Source organism: Daphnia carinata, chromosome 3, assembly GCF_022539665.2.
Source record: "Daphnia carinata strain CSIRO-1 chromosome 3, CSIRO_AGI_Dcar_HiC_V3, whole genome shotgun sequence".
In the NCBI taxonomy this organism is placed as follows: domain Eukaryota; kingdom Metazoa; phylum Arthropoda; class Branchiopoda; order Diplostraca; family Daphniidae; genus Daphnia; species Daphnia carinata.
Genome location: NC_081333.1, coordinates 5329731 through 5343994, shown reverse-complemented (window position 1 = coordinate 5343994; position 14264 = coordinate 5329731). Strand labels below are relative to the sequence as shown.

The following is a 14264-nucleotide window of genomic DNA, read 5'->3' as shown; positions in this document are numbered from 1 at the left end:
ACAGGGAGCAATACTTGGACAGAGCTGAAGCCAGGTGGACAGCAATAGTCGTCCTCAACGAAAGCCTGGCGCAAGTATCCACGGTCGTAGAGAGAGCGAAGGATCGGGATTTAGAAGATAAATTCCGCAAGAAAATGAAGAGACTTAGAGAAAAAATAAAAAGATCGAGGCGTAGTCGTCGGTAGTGAGAACTGCATTACCGTTGCCCACCTTTAATGGAGACAAAACCGCATGGAAAGGATGGAGAGCCATTTGGGCAACCTACGACCTCGATGTTAGACTAACGGAGGTCTTTTTTCAATACTTACGCCTAAGCTTGAAGGGGGAAAGTTTCGGAACTCATAACTCACCTCCACTTCGACGATAACCAGTTTCAAGCAGCGATGGAGAGGTTGGAGTCCCGTTTTGGAGACCCCGAAAAATTAAAGACCACATTACATGAATGAGCTGAGAAGCCTCATAGCAAGCCGATTAGGCGAGTCCGCCACTATCGAGCAGCTACAAGCCATGTTCGACGGACTCACCAACACCAAACTTGCCTTAGCGAGCCTCAAGGTCGATATGGGGAGCTACGGCTCGTATATTGCGGGCGATCTCCTGAAAGCTCTACCCCAGTCACCCACCTCGAGGTGTTAGAGGGAGAAATGGTTTGATTGGGATCAACCAACGCTGGATATGATCCTCAAGGAATTAGATACGGAAATTCGGCTGAGGGAAATGGAAGAGAACACGTCGAGAAGGCCAGCGGCGACGCTACTCGAGAACGGAGACACAAGACAGAGCCTCTCGGCAAGCCTCATGTTTCTTCTGTCAACAAAACCATATTCGTCACCGGTGTACGGTGAATACGGCTCAAGCCCGACGAGAAATGTGCGAAAGGGACAACCGGTGCCTGAAATGCTTGCGCCGGTCACATAGAACCGAACACTGCATGGCAAAGGTGCCGTGCAGAAACTGCAACAGTCTGGATCACAACCATGCGTTATGCTTATCCAGACAACGAACCGTCGGCAGATCTGTCCCTATTGACACCAACATAAACGTGGCGCAGACGTCCAACGGCCTACCAACATTCACAGCATTCATTCAAGAGAAGTCGGGAAGCAAAATACCGGTTCTCGGGTTGATCGACTCTGGGAGCCAGAGATCGTATATCAAACGAGAGCTCGGGCGAAAGGCAGCCAAGGCAAAAGAGGAGGCCGAGGAGCTAAGGATAAACACGTTCGGGCTGGCTCAAGCCCGGACGGAGACAACAAAATCATACGATGTCTAACTAATAACCCAGGCGGGTGAGGAGATACGAAGTAGGGCGACAGAGATGGATTTTCTAGCAAAGGCAACACCGAAGGTTCATTCAACGGTGGTAGAGATGCTGTCGCGGCGAGAAGAGAAACTCGCTGACGACCGAACAGAACAAGGCGATAGCAAGGAGGAATTTGACATAATAATCGGGTGCGATTATTATTGGCATATTCTGACCAATGCGACGGTACAAGGGCCCGACGACTCGGTTACTTTTGCGAGTAAGCTCGGGTGGATAATCTTTGGATCCCTGGGAGAGACTACACAGTTTCGGCACTAGCGTCACCGGCAAACAACAAACGGTCCGTGATTGACTTTAGAGAGTTTTGGAGTTTAGAACACATGGGAGTAACGGCCCAAGAATCAGAAGATACGAGCTTCCTGGAGATGTACCAGAGTACCATCAAGAGGGATGATTCCGGTCGGTACGAGGTTTTGTTTCCGTTTAAGGATAACCGGCGTACCTTGGAGTAAAATAAAAGCATCGCGCTAGCCCGTCTGAACAGCATTCTACAGGAGCGCGCACATCAACAATGCCCTAATGGGATCACGTGGATTTTGCGAATTGATGGGCTGGGTAAAGAGGGATGCCCTACTATTTCCTCCGATTTACAAAAGGACTGCTTTAGCGAATTCAAACATAAAATGGGCTGACGCTTCAGACGGTTAGTTCGGAACCGACGGATACAGACGCTTGTTTTTAAAGCGACTGATTTTCCCACCACAAGGTCCCATGCCCCCACTATTTCTCGAAAAAGAGACTCCCTCATTTAATATGTAACCCATTTCAGGGACTAATGCTTGTTGTTGAGGCTGACGACCGACTAAATGATTTAAAGAAATCGATGAACCAATTGCTCCACCCATCGCGACTTCAGACAAAGACGATGACACTCCTGTGCAATTCGGGAGGGAAGTTGATTCAGCGGACCTCTAGATCCAAAACCATTCGATCCCGATGATTTCTCTGAACCTGAACTGCCAGAATCCAAGCCAGGACCCGGTTGTCACTGAGAGCGATAAGTTAGACTTCGGGTGCGACCTGCGTACATCATTTGACGATTGCTTATCGCAGCATCGTTGCCACTGGCCGTTTCTCCAGTGTTCGATTCCAGTCGAACACCGTTCCCTGCTTGCCACTGAGCATAATCTTCTTCCCAAGAAGGACTCTGTCCACGTACTTTATTCAAAGCAGTGGCTACCATATTAGGCTGGAAAGGGCAGGCCGCGTTTGGAGGTGAATTCACGTCAAGCGAAACTGCAATCATTCCAGGTTCAATGCCTTCATGACGTTGACGCACCTGTTGAGTGCTAGATGATGTTTGACCCATAGGTGGGGTCTGGGTCGTCCTTGTAATGAACCAGTAACATGACAGCGAGATCACCCCGTTGACGTCGTGTTCCTTCACAAAGAAGAGGATGGTCCGCTTCCGATACATTTACCTGATTTTTATGCATTACATTGCTGATTATCTTACCTATTTTTAATTACGATATTGTTTCCTTCAATCCTAGGGCAGACACGGCTGTTCGAAGCAAAATTCTTATCGGTTGGAAGTCGATGGTTAGAATAAAATGGAGCACGAACTTGCTGTGCTTCTGACGCAGTGACCAATGCTTCGAAGATAGAAGTAGCAAGTGAAAGTGGCAACAAAGCATCGCCTCTTGATCTAATACGCCATCTCGTAACTGTATCTAGTGTAACCAACTCAGATTCTTGGTGAGCTCAGCTTCACTAATGGTTTCACGGTAGCAGGTGGCCGTGCTAATGGCAATACAAACATTCCTCCCCTGAAGGCGAGATGGTAATAGCCGCAATTTTCCACCAAAACTTTGCATAAAAATGCGCATTTGGCTAGGGTTGTTGAAGCCAAACAGCTGATTTGATGACAAGCAGGATTCGTCTTCTTTTTCTTGCAATTCGTTGTGATGACAGAAGGCAACTAAACCACCAAATCGCGTGGATTGGTAATAGTTCTGTTGCAAATTGTATGATCAATTCATAAGCTTCGGCGCTATGCCCATCAGCGTGAAGTCCCTCCGCTCTTGCGAAGGGGATCACCAGTGGTTCATCCAAAGGCTTTAACTCGCCAAAGACTCCATCGTTCCGGTTAGGAACGGTAACAACGCAAGGCTCAGGTGGCACGGCACCTTGAGCTGCAGGTAAGGCCATTGTTCTAGATTCCCGAGGACTGGCAGACAAACGCTGTGAACCCGAATGGTCGAGTCGGCTCGCGGAGACCATGAACATAAGTATTATTTTTTGTTACATAAATTGAAGCCTGTGCTTTTGTAGGCTTTCCTTTGCGGCCACGGTGGGCGTGACAGCTTTTTCGCAAACGCTACGCACTTGTGATATATGCCGAAACTTGGTCGCACGTGAAATTAATCTGTACTGATCAAAAGGAGAATGCGAGTGGCGTTAACGGACGGGTTAGATCAGCCGTTTGTCCCAAGCGAAAGGAAGTGTGCAACGCTTTGCTGCTACCGTTTCCAGCTCAAATAGACAATAGGCTACTTGGGAAGGCCTATTTCAAAAACTGCTAGAGCGGGACCTCAGACTATGCAATGTTTCGCCCATTCTAGCCGCACCTCATTTTTGTGTAAATTTTATTTTGGTTAAATTCTATATGAAGTCTTTGTCTTTGATTTATCATGGTGATTACGTCTAGTTATACTGGATATATTGTATGTGCCTTTAATACGTTTGTTAAAAAGCATTTTCTTAGATGGGACACCGTTCGCTACGGTATCGATTAAGCATCATTGAAATGACTATGAAACTGAAAGTGAAATTTATAACCTAATCACAGTCGGATACGAGCGTAACAGTTACCGTCATATCACATGTTCCTTTGGTTTATATTATTGGATCTAAAAAATTGCGCGAATTCTTTTAATTTCTACCCTTTGAGCTGAGAAAATAGCTATGGCAGCTGCTTTTATGTAGTAGGCACTCACTCACCGCAAATGCTTTTTGCACTCCGGCATAGAAGGGTGGCGAAAGGATGACGAGTTCGCCTTTTACCTTAAAAGATGAGGTATTTGAATAAACATCCGACCATAGCTTAGTGGCTCAGGTTAATATTAAAAATAAAAGGGGAGAGAAGGCATATATTGTAACAGTTTCACTGGGTTAAGGCTTGTATTGACACGTAGACAAGATACAGTACACCAAAACACACTAGACGACAGGCTACAGTTCGACTACTGCACAACAACTCAACTACTTCAACTAACGCGACTGCTAACTGAACTGATCTGAACTGCTCTGGCTTGTCAGAGTCGGGGTTTTAAAGCTCCCGACATCCGGTCAGAGCGACAAATGCTAGCCAATGGTTGACTTGCGGATCACCTATCGCCACGCGATAGGCGATAAAGTCCATTGGCGCTACATCCCCCTTCCTACCTAAAAGCCTGAAATGTTGACAACCCCATAAAGGAAAGGGTACAAAACTAGACATTTAACTTCCACTGGTTTGGCCAACATTCAGCTGGCCAAAGCGCCTACATTTAATAAGGCTATTGCATGTTCGGTGACGAGGTTCCCGCCACCGTGCTAGAATCGGATTTGTCCCCGTTTTTGGGCTCTCGCACTTCAGTAGCGCGAGCCAATAACAGGATATCGACATGGTTCATCAACCTCCGATATTCAAACATCAGATAAATAATCAGAGGCATTGGGAACAGAAATCCAATAACCCACTCAAATGGGTACCGCATGACGTTCTCCTCTTCTTCCCATTGTCGGTGTAGGCTTTCGACCGCTCTCAGATGCAAACTCGCCCCCGCTCTGTCTATCCGCGTTGGTGGGCGAAGCGCTGCTGGTGACTCCTCCAATATTGGGCTCTTTACCACCGGTTGCGGTTGCTCCATCACCGGCACCAGCAAGCTGCTCACCATCCCGCCGCTTCTTCGTCAATGACGATTGTGACATTCATTGGCAACATCTGCCGAAAGCTCGCTTGCAAAATCCAGTCATCCGAGGTTGCTGAACAAAGTCTTTGAATTTTTATCACTCCCGCTGCTGGCAGAACTTGTGGCAAACCTATTCCTCCGATTCTTTGACCAGGGCACTGGAGCACTATAGTCACATTGTCTTTCCCCGCGTAGCCCCACTTTCGTCCTCCAACATAGAACAGATCTATGCCGGCCCACTTTTTACTTTCCAGCAGCCAGTTCTTCTGAATGGCTCCCTGCTCCTGTAGAAACACAGCCGCCGTACAGCTCTTCATCCTTCCTTTTCGGTCAATGGGCTTCAGGAAAGGGCACACACTGCCCATGAATGGCACGCATTTTCGCGCTTCATCGGCGTTGAATTCCACAAACAGTTGGCGATCCGGCGACACTCCCAGGAACGGAGCTAATCCAGCGTAGGAGTGGGACATCGATTCCCCTTTTCTGGTGGCCACTGGCATTGGGAACACACTGTAAATCTGCAAAGCATAATTAAATTCAAATACTGGTAAATGAATAAACAACCGAATGTTGCCGTTTGCCAGTGCCGCCTCCACCCTAGCCTCTTGGTAGGCCCTCCAGCCATTACCCCCTTGAAGGGTCGGTGTCAGCCCCCGTCCTTGGGGTAACGCCTGTCGAACGGACTCCAACGCTTGAGTCAGAACGTTCGGGGCACATCAGGGGTGACAGCTTCCCTATTACTGCGTCCGCCAGCCCAGTCTGCCATCCATGCAGGACTTCCGCCGTCCAGTCCAGTGCGCGATTAGCTTTCTCGATGGATCTTGCCACTTTCTGGAGATAAAGCAATTCTCTCGCCAGGTGTGTCTAGCTCTCGTTGAAAGCCTTTCTCAGCTGAGCTTGTTCGCGGCGCATCTGTCCCGAGGCCGCTATCAAGTTGTTAATCTCTGCCTCATGTTCCGCCAGGTGCCCCAACGTGACATTCAGGAGTGTTGCTTACTCCTGAAGAAGATGCACTACTTCCAGGCCCTTCTTGTCGAAAAATTCGAGCCTTGAATGCACCGACCCGAATAACCAGCTAAGTAATTTGCCTCCAGCGTCGAACAGCCCGCGCTTCCTCCTGGTTCCATCGCCTTTCAGGGCTCTCTCCAACTCCCTGCCGTCGACGCTCCTCTCTGGACTTGATTTCCACCAAATCGAACGCAGGCCCCTCCAAGAATGGCTTTACTTCCATTGGGAAATTTGCCGTCGCGACCTTGTCAAATGCCCGAAGCATTTCGTCCACCCAGTTTGTGACACGCTTGATCACCTGCTCCGCCTGTTTGGTTGGTATATCATAAATGACGATCCATTCAGGATGGCCTAGCGCTAGGGTTCCCTCCGGATAAAACACCGCTCCTTCCGTCACCACGAACTTTCCTTTCATTTCATGCGCTTGGATCATCTGTCCAATGGTACAGATCACTGATAAAAGCAGCATGTTCTTCATCCATCCTGGAGCACATCTTTGTCGGATCGGACGACCTGGAGGCGGTTCCACCCCCTCTTGAAACCCAGGCCTTGGCTCCTCTTCCACTTGTAGACCTTCACTACAATCTTCCTCCTCTATTACTTCCAGTGGCCGGCGTTTCGCCTTCCCCTTGCGCCTTTCGCCTTGGGTTGACTAACCACCTCCGCGGTATCGCTTTCCAGCGATCTCTCAGGATTCGTGCCAGCACACGCCGCCGCCTCAGGTTCCATCGTTGCCTCTGGTTCCTCGGCCACTGCTGCGGTGTCGTCCTCTGGGGTTATTTCAGGATTGTCATCACGCGACACTGCCTCAACTTCCACCACGAAATCGGACTCTACAACAAACTTCTTCATTTGCGAAACATGGACTACAATGGTCCTCTTCCCAGAAGGCTTTCGAAGTTCATAGTTTAAATCAGTGATCTGCCTGACCACCTTGAATGGGCCCACGTACTGGTGCAGTGACTTTTCCGCTAGCCCTTTCTTCCTCTGTGGCCGGAAGACTAATACCAGGTTACCAGGTTCGTATACCGGTGCCTCACTGGCTCTGGTATCGTACTGCGTCTTCTGGCGCTGCTGCACCAGGGCCAGTCTATCCCTCACGTCCTCCCTCAAGCTCGCCATCGCCTTCATCAGATCCTCTGCATCAACAAGCTTGGATTGACTCGGGCCTGTCGCCGCTAGCAGGTCCGTCGGAATCACTGCTTCCCGTACATACACCAGCATGAATGGTGTATGATTGGTGCTCTCTTGGCGCGCCGAGTTGTAGGCAAACGTGACAAAGCCGAGGAACTCGTCCCAGTCCTCATGACTTTCATCCACATACATCGCCACCATGGTCGCCAGCGTCTTGTTTTGCCGCTCCACGAGACCATTGGCCTGTTGGTGGTAAGGCACCGTCATCCGATGTGAGAGTCGTAGAAGGGTGAACACCTCACGGGTTACTTCTGCCGTGAAACACTTCCCTTGATCGGACGTCACCTCCCGCGGAAATCCATGCCGCAACAAAATGTCCTCGACGAAGAATTTTGCTATTTGCCGTGCCGTGGCATCCGGTACGGCCCTTGTTTCTACCCACTTAGTAAGGTAGTCTATGGCAACGACCACGTTTGTATTCCCGCTCCCTGATCGCGGGAATGGACCAAGGACATCTATCCCGATCCGTTCGAAAGGTCCTCCCACTTGTGTAATCTCCATGAGTCCCTTCTTCCTCCCATGATCCGGCTTCCGTATCTGACAACTTTTGCATGCCTTGACATACCGGATAACTGCTCTATCCATCTTCGGCCAGTAAAACCTCTGCCGAGCCCTCTCCAGAGTTCTTGCTTGTCCTAGGTGCCCCGCCGTAGGTTCATGATGAACCCACGGTAGTGATTCCTATTCTCTGGATGCACGCAGAGCCGATCAAATTCTTGTCCGAAACTGATCGTTCTCAGGTACAACAGGCCTTCCTTCAGCACGAAATTCCCGTATCGCGTGGAAGTGTTGCTGATCATCGCCTGCTTGATCCGCTTCCACTGCTTTGAGCTCCTGTCCGTCAGTCCAGGACTGAACGTCCATCGCCATAGCCGCAACTGGAATAGGTGTCGCGTGCCCTTCCTCCACTCCCTCTTGTATTGGGTAACGCGACAGGGCATCTGCATCTTCATGGAGACTTCCCTTCTTGTAGCAGATGCTTATGTCGTACTCTTGCAACGACAAACTCCATCGTTCTAGTCTGCCACTCAGCTCCTGTTTTGTCATCAGCCAGCATAGGGCATGATGATCTGTCTTCACCACTAACTTCGTTCCCCAGATGTATGGGCGAAACTTCTTCATGGCCCATACAATGGCCAGGCACTCCTTTTCGGTGATTGAATAGTTCCTCTCTGACTTTTTTAACACTCGGCTCGCAAAACAAATGGGCATGGCGTGTCCATCCCTGTATTGCATCAACGCTGCGCCTATTCCGTAGTCACAGGCGTCCGGGTGTACCTCAAAAGTCCTCGCATAATCTGGATGCGCCAGCCGAGCTGCCTTTACCAGCACCGCCTTCAATTCTGCAAAGCTACTCCACTCCGGCTCTCCCCACCGGAAAATTCCTTTTCCCTCCATTGCCGTGAGTGGATACGCCGTCTTGGCAAAGTTCGGCGCAAACTTGCGGTAGAAAGAGCAAAGGCCTACAAAGCTCTTCACCCACTTCCTCTTTACCTTTTCACTAGCATTGAGGTTTGGGCCAGGGAACTTTTCGATTGCTTTGCAGTGGTCTGGATCCGGCTCAATCCCAGCTCGGCTCACGACGTGGTCCAACATCCGCACCCGTTCATTTCCGAAGGCGCATTTTTCAATTTTCAGCTTTAAGTTGGACCTCCGGAAGCACGACAAGACCTTTCCGAGCCTCTCCAGATGCTCCTTTGCATCCCTCCCGAAGATGACTACATCATTCATGTATACCAGGCAATCGGTCCACTTGAGCCCTGCCAATACCATATCCATGAGCCGCTGGAATGTGCTCGGTGCTGAACACAATCCAAACGGCATTACTCGGAATTGGTAGAGACCGTCGGCCGTCACGAACGCTGTCTTCGGCTTGTCCTCTTCAGCGACTGGCACCTGCCAGTACCCACTCTGAAGGTCTACAACACTGAAAAGCGTCGCTCCCTCCAGCTTCGATAACGCATCGTTGATGCGTGGAAGTGGATAGACGTTCTTCGTCGTTACGTCATTTAAACGTCTGTAAGCAATGCAGAATCGCCACTTTCCATCCTTCTTCTTCGCACGGACGATTGGCGACGACCAGGGGCTCTGCGCGGGTTCAATACCCCCCTGCCGCAACATCTTGTCTACCTCCACCTTAATGAGTTCCCGTTCCTGCCAGGCGCGTCGCCTTGGTAATTGCTTGATCGGTGCCGCATCACCCGCAGGTATAGCATGCTCCAGGACAGTACACTGTCCAAGACAATCGCTGCCTTCAGCGAACACATCTTGAAAACTCATCAAAAGCGAAATGAGGTCTATGCGATCTTCTCCTGTCAGTGTCTTCGCCACACATTCCTCGAACATAGCCGGGTCTCGTTTTCCAGGTCGTTCACTGCCTCTTCCGGCTGCACGTCCATCTTCCATTTCCAGCGGAAGACCGCTGCTCTGGTCGACAGCCACCAATTGCCCAAGCGATGTCCCTTCCACAATTACATGATCTGTGTGATCGACGTTCATCACGTGAACCACAGCATCCGACTTGGTGCAGTCAATCAGAGCGTGACCCGCTGATAGGCCACATTTCTCGAGAAGCTTCTTCGACGGGCGGAGGAGCATAATTGCGTCTTTACTTCCTCCCTCCGGGATCGACACCTTTACGGGCACAGCACTCCTTTTCGGCACCGTGACACGCACTGTTGCGGTCACTTTCCTTAAGGCATCTCCTCCTCCGGCTGCTCCAATGTCGATCGCCCCAAGCTCCACTGTCGGAGGGCTGCTAAAGCAGATCTTCAATTCCTTAAAGAGCTTCAACAAATTCCTTCCCAAGATGAAGTCGGGTCCAAAAGTTTTCAGCACGACAGCTTCCTCTTCCACCGACGTGTTCTTATTTCTCACCGCCAGGGCAACTTGGTTGCATCGGTTGTCCATCAGCTGTCACCACCATGGGTCCATCCCATGGGGTAATTTTCAACTTCAATTTGCTTGTTAATGACGGCGTAATTACAGAAATTACCGCTCCCGTGTCCACTAAAGCTTCAACGGGGCATCCACCAATCAATTTTCTTCGGTGGGCTGCTGATCGCCGCCATTGGCCGCTCCATTTGATTGGCTCTGCTCTCCGCCAATCACAGCACAGGCTGCTTTTGGCTTCACCCCCTCCGGCTGCGTAGGCTTTGTAGGCTTTGGCGTGCCGTCTCGCTTCTTTTCCTTTGGACAATTCCTTGCGATATGTCCTTCTTCATCGCAATTATAACATCGGAATGGGTTCCTCTTCTTCGGCTTCCGGTTATTTTCATTTTTTTCACCGTCGATGTTTTTCTTTCCCGACGGCCCTCTCGCCTTGGCCAGCTCATCGCGCAGCTCCTGTATCTGCCGCTGGAGCTCTTGCATCTTGTCAAAGCCTACTCCCCCGATGGCAGCTTTCTCATTTTCCCGGCGCACATCTTCATAGCCTCTTTCATTGGCCGTTTTCACAGCATCTGCATGGAGTCTTGCTTTTTCCAAAAACTCCTCTCCGGTCGTTATTCCGAGCACGTACAGCCTTTCGTAAAGCGCTGGGCTTAACCCCCTGAACAGATGGTCAATGCAAACTTCTTTCGCCATATCCGGTTGCACGATACGGCACAAATCCATAACGTCGTGGTAATACTCCGTTATGTCTTCTTCTTTCCCTTGGACTCTCATCCGCAGCTTCCTCCCCATTTGTCGCTTCAAGTTTACCGCAACAAACTGCTTCAAAAACAACGACTTGAGTCCAGGTACTTGCCTCTCGCGCGCTGGCTGCCCTTGCTCCGCCACGAATCTCTCTCTTCGGTCTTCCCAGTGCTCCGGACGCGTGTTCCGCGCCTCAAGGCCTACAATCCATTTATAGGCCGTTCCCCTCGAGCGACACGTCTATCACTCTTGCCAAGTCATTATTGGTCCATCTGTTGTGGCGACCGATCCTTTCAAATCGATCAATCCACTCCACAGCATTTTCCTTCGCCGTGCCGCGGAATTTCTCCAGCTCCTTATACTGGAAGATCGGCCTTTCCGCCATGTCCCCCTCCTCTGCCAGAAAAGGATCCCAAGCTAGTTCCTCTTCCTGAGCTATGGACTGTCGCCTTGGTGAATCCCCGACACTAAGTCCACTTCTTTCTTGCCTGACCAACACCGCTGCGTGCGGCGTGCTAGACGCTCGAGGTCGTAGGCCTTCGCGCAGGCTTCTTCTTCCAAAGTCAGCTCTTCGCTCTTCCGCCGCGTCGCGTTCTTCTCTCGACAACTGCTCACTATCAGCATTTGACGATCTCTCGGTGATACCAGTGGTGTCGGCTTCCACGCCAACCGTGCTTCTTCTGTCACCAGCGCCTTCCGCTTGCATTGACACTGGACGCGCCCCTTCCTGGTTTTCCGTCACCGTCTCTTGCGTCGCGAGCGAATTCGTCGCAATAGTCCGCTGAACTCGCGACCCTGATCGCTGCTAACGGCGTCCACCTTCCGCTGCCTGCTTTCCGCCGGAATGGCTTGTATTTCGATCCTTTCCTGGCTTACGGGTCCTGCTACTTGCGGGATGTGCGACGCAGCGTCGTCCACCTCCGGTCGTCGCGTATGCAATTCCGGTCTCGGTCGACAACTCACTCTTCCTGTCGCTCCTCTTCTCCCGCTCCGGTTCGTGTGTCGACCGCGCTGCTAACCACACGGGCACCATCACGATGCTCGTATGCCACCGTCGGCTCGTATTCCCCTTTTTCCGCAGCCCAGCTGGTTTCTTGATTCTCGAAAACCTGGTGACTCTGAGCCTCCACGAATTCCTCACCCTGTTGTTCGGAATCCAACTCAAACTGCGTCAAATCTGGGACACTTCCTTGTTGGGATACCTTTTCGGCTACACACGCACCTCTCTGCCCGAAAGTAAGCTCACTCACCTCACCAGGGGGCTTCTTGATCGCCCCTTAGACCGCACTGATGTTGCACCTGCCTCCTGTAATCTCACCGAAGCTCGTGCTACTGCACTTAGAAGTGTCGTTGGCCTCAAACCCGTGTAATAGGTCTGAATCGCCTTCGCCGCCTCTTCAGCTGCTCGTCTACGACTCCTTTCCCCAGCGTCTGGAATCACACCTCTCCCGTGTGACATCAAAGCGAGGACCCACCGCGACTCACTGTCAATCACACGTTCTATCAGACCGTTGTTGTGGCCTCGTGCCCAACAATAAATTGCTGAGTTCGACTTCCAGAGACCCCTCACAACAAACGCCTACCTGAGTTAAACGTCCAACTGACCAGTTAAGAACGCAGGAGCATCTCCACCATGTAACAGTTTCACTGGGTTAAGGCTTGTATTGACACGTAGACAATATGCAGTACACCAAAACACACTAGACGACAGGCTACAGATCGACTACTGCACAACAACTCAACTACTTCAACTAACGCGACTGCTAACTGAACTGAACTGAACTGCTGTGACTTGTCAGAGTCGGGGTTTTAAAGCTCCCGACATCCGGTCAGAGCGACAAATGCTAGCCAATGGTTGACTTGCGGATCGCCTATCATCGCGCGATAGGCGACAAAGTCCATTGGCGCTACAATATGTATGCAACTTGATGAGGAAGGACCTCACGAAGAACACCGAATACCCGAAAGCAAGTCTTGGAAAAACAACCCCGCCGTCCTGTGTTCAGATGTTTAAGCGCAAGTGACGTAGCTGCCATTTTTTTTGTGCAATATGGTAATTTGAAGATCAAAACTAATTATCACCAGGTATCGGATGTGTTAGCTGGGGGAATTCTGTTAAAATTAGGAAGAAATTTTTATTATTAAATTTAATTATTGCCAATAAAAATATAAAAAACGGAAAATATCAACAGCAAAACCGAAATTTGAATGTGTTGCGTGCAAGAAGGTCGACGATTTGGACACAAAGAGGAGAACAGCCAGTTAAACTATTAAATTTAACGTTTCTAAGATTTTTGTTTCATACAATTTACTGGGCAATGTCAATGGGCTAGCGAATAGAATCTGTAAATAAAACCAAATTTGGGCCTGTCTTCCCTAACCAAAGCAAGCGTATACCACATTTTTAAATTAACTGCAATATTTAAAATGAGGATGTGAATATTACCTCTGAGCTACGGGCAGTGTATTGGCAGCCTGATGGTAACCGGGTGAAATTCCAGTACTTAGATGGGTGTCACGAATTTCGTTACCAGCATCTGTGGATTTCTGGGATCCTATGTTGTCAATCTGATAGTAACGGAATCGGTACCGCCACTTTTTCAAGCTAAAATTTAATTTTTTGTTTAACATTATTTTCATTACTTTCAGGTGTTTGCACCTCTTCGACAACGAAGCGCTCCATTGATATTGTGGCTCTATTGATGTATGTCACGTTCAAAACTTCACTGTACGTTTCAAGTTTTTAGAAAGAGCTTCAGTTTCGTATTCAATTTCGTATTCAATTTCAAATCTTGTTTTTCTCCTGGCATTATCTTTGTCGGCATTTGTATCTTTAGGTTCAGTGTCTTCTATATCCGATTCACTTTCTAACTCTCTTTCTAGATGACTGTCAGCTTCAACATATTCAATCTCTTCGTTTTCGCTCTGTTCTTCTAGTTCTTTCTCTAGCTCTTCATCAATCTCCTGGTTAAAAAGAAAAAAAAATTGTAAACTACCCTATATGGAAACTCTATAATTCTAATAAATTTCCAAAGGAATCTACAAACCTCTTCTGCTTCTTGTCCTTCGTTTTCTTCATCTTCTCCATAGTCCTCGCCTTCTATATTCACTCCCGCGTCTTCCTCCTCTTCCAAAGCTCTACTAAAAGCAACTTGAGGGAAGTTGTAAATGTCACCGTACCAAAGATTATTCCAATCGGTGAGTGT

At 49.5% G+C, this 14264-nt stretch overlaps 1 protein-coding gene across 1 annotated transcript; it reads right to left on the bottom strand.

Annotated features, from left to right (window-relative positions):
* Nucleotides 1-13379: 13379 nt before the first annotated feature.
* On the bottom strand, nt 13380-14264 carry LOC130693088 (protein MAK16 homolog; the record flags this gene model as incomplete). Its single annotated transcript, XM_059494290.1, has 4 exons — nt 13380-13434; nt 13505-13663; nt 13781-14022; nt 14106-14264. Coding segments are annotated over 4 exons (615 nt in total), but the record flags the coding sequence as incomplete, so codon positions are not given.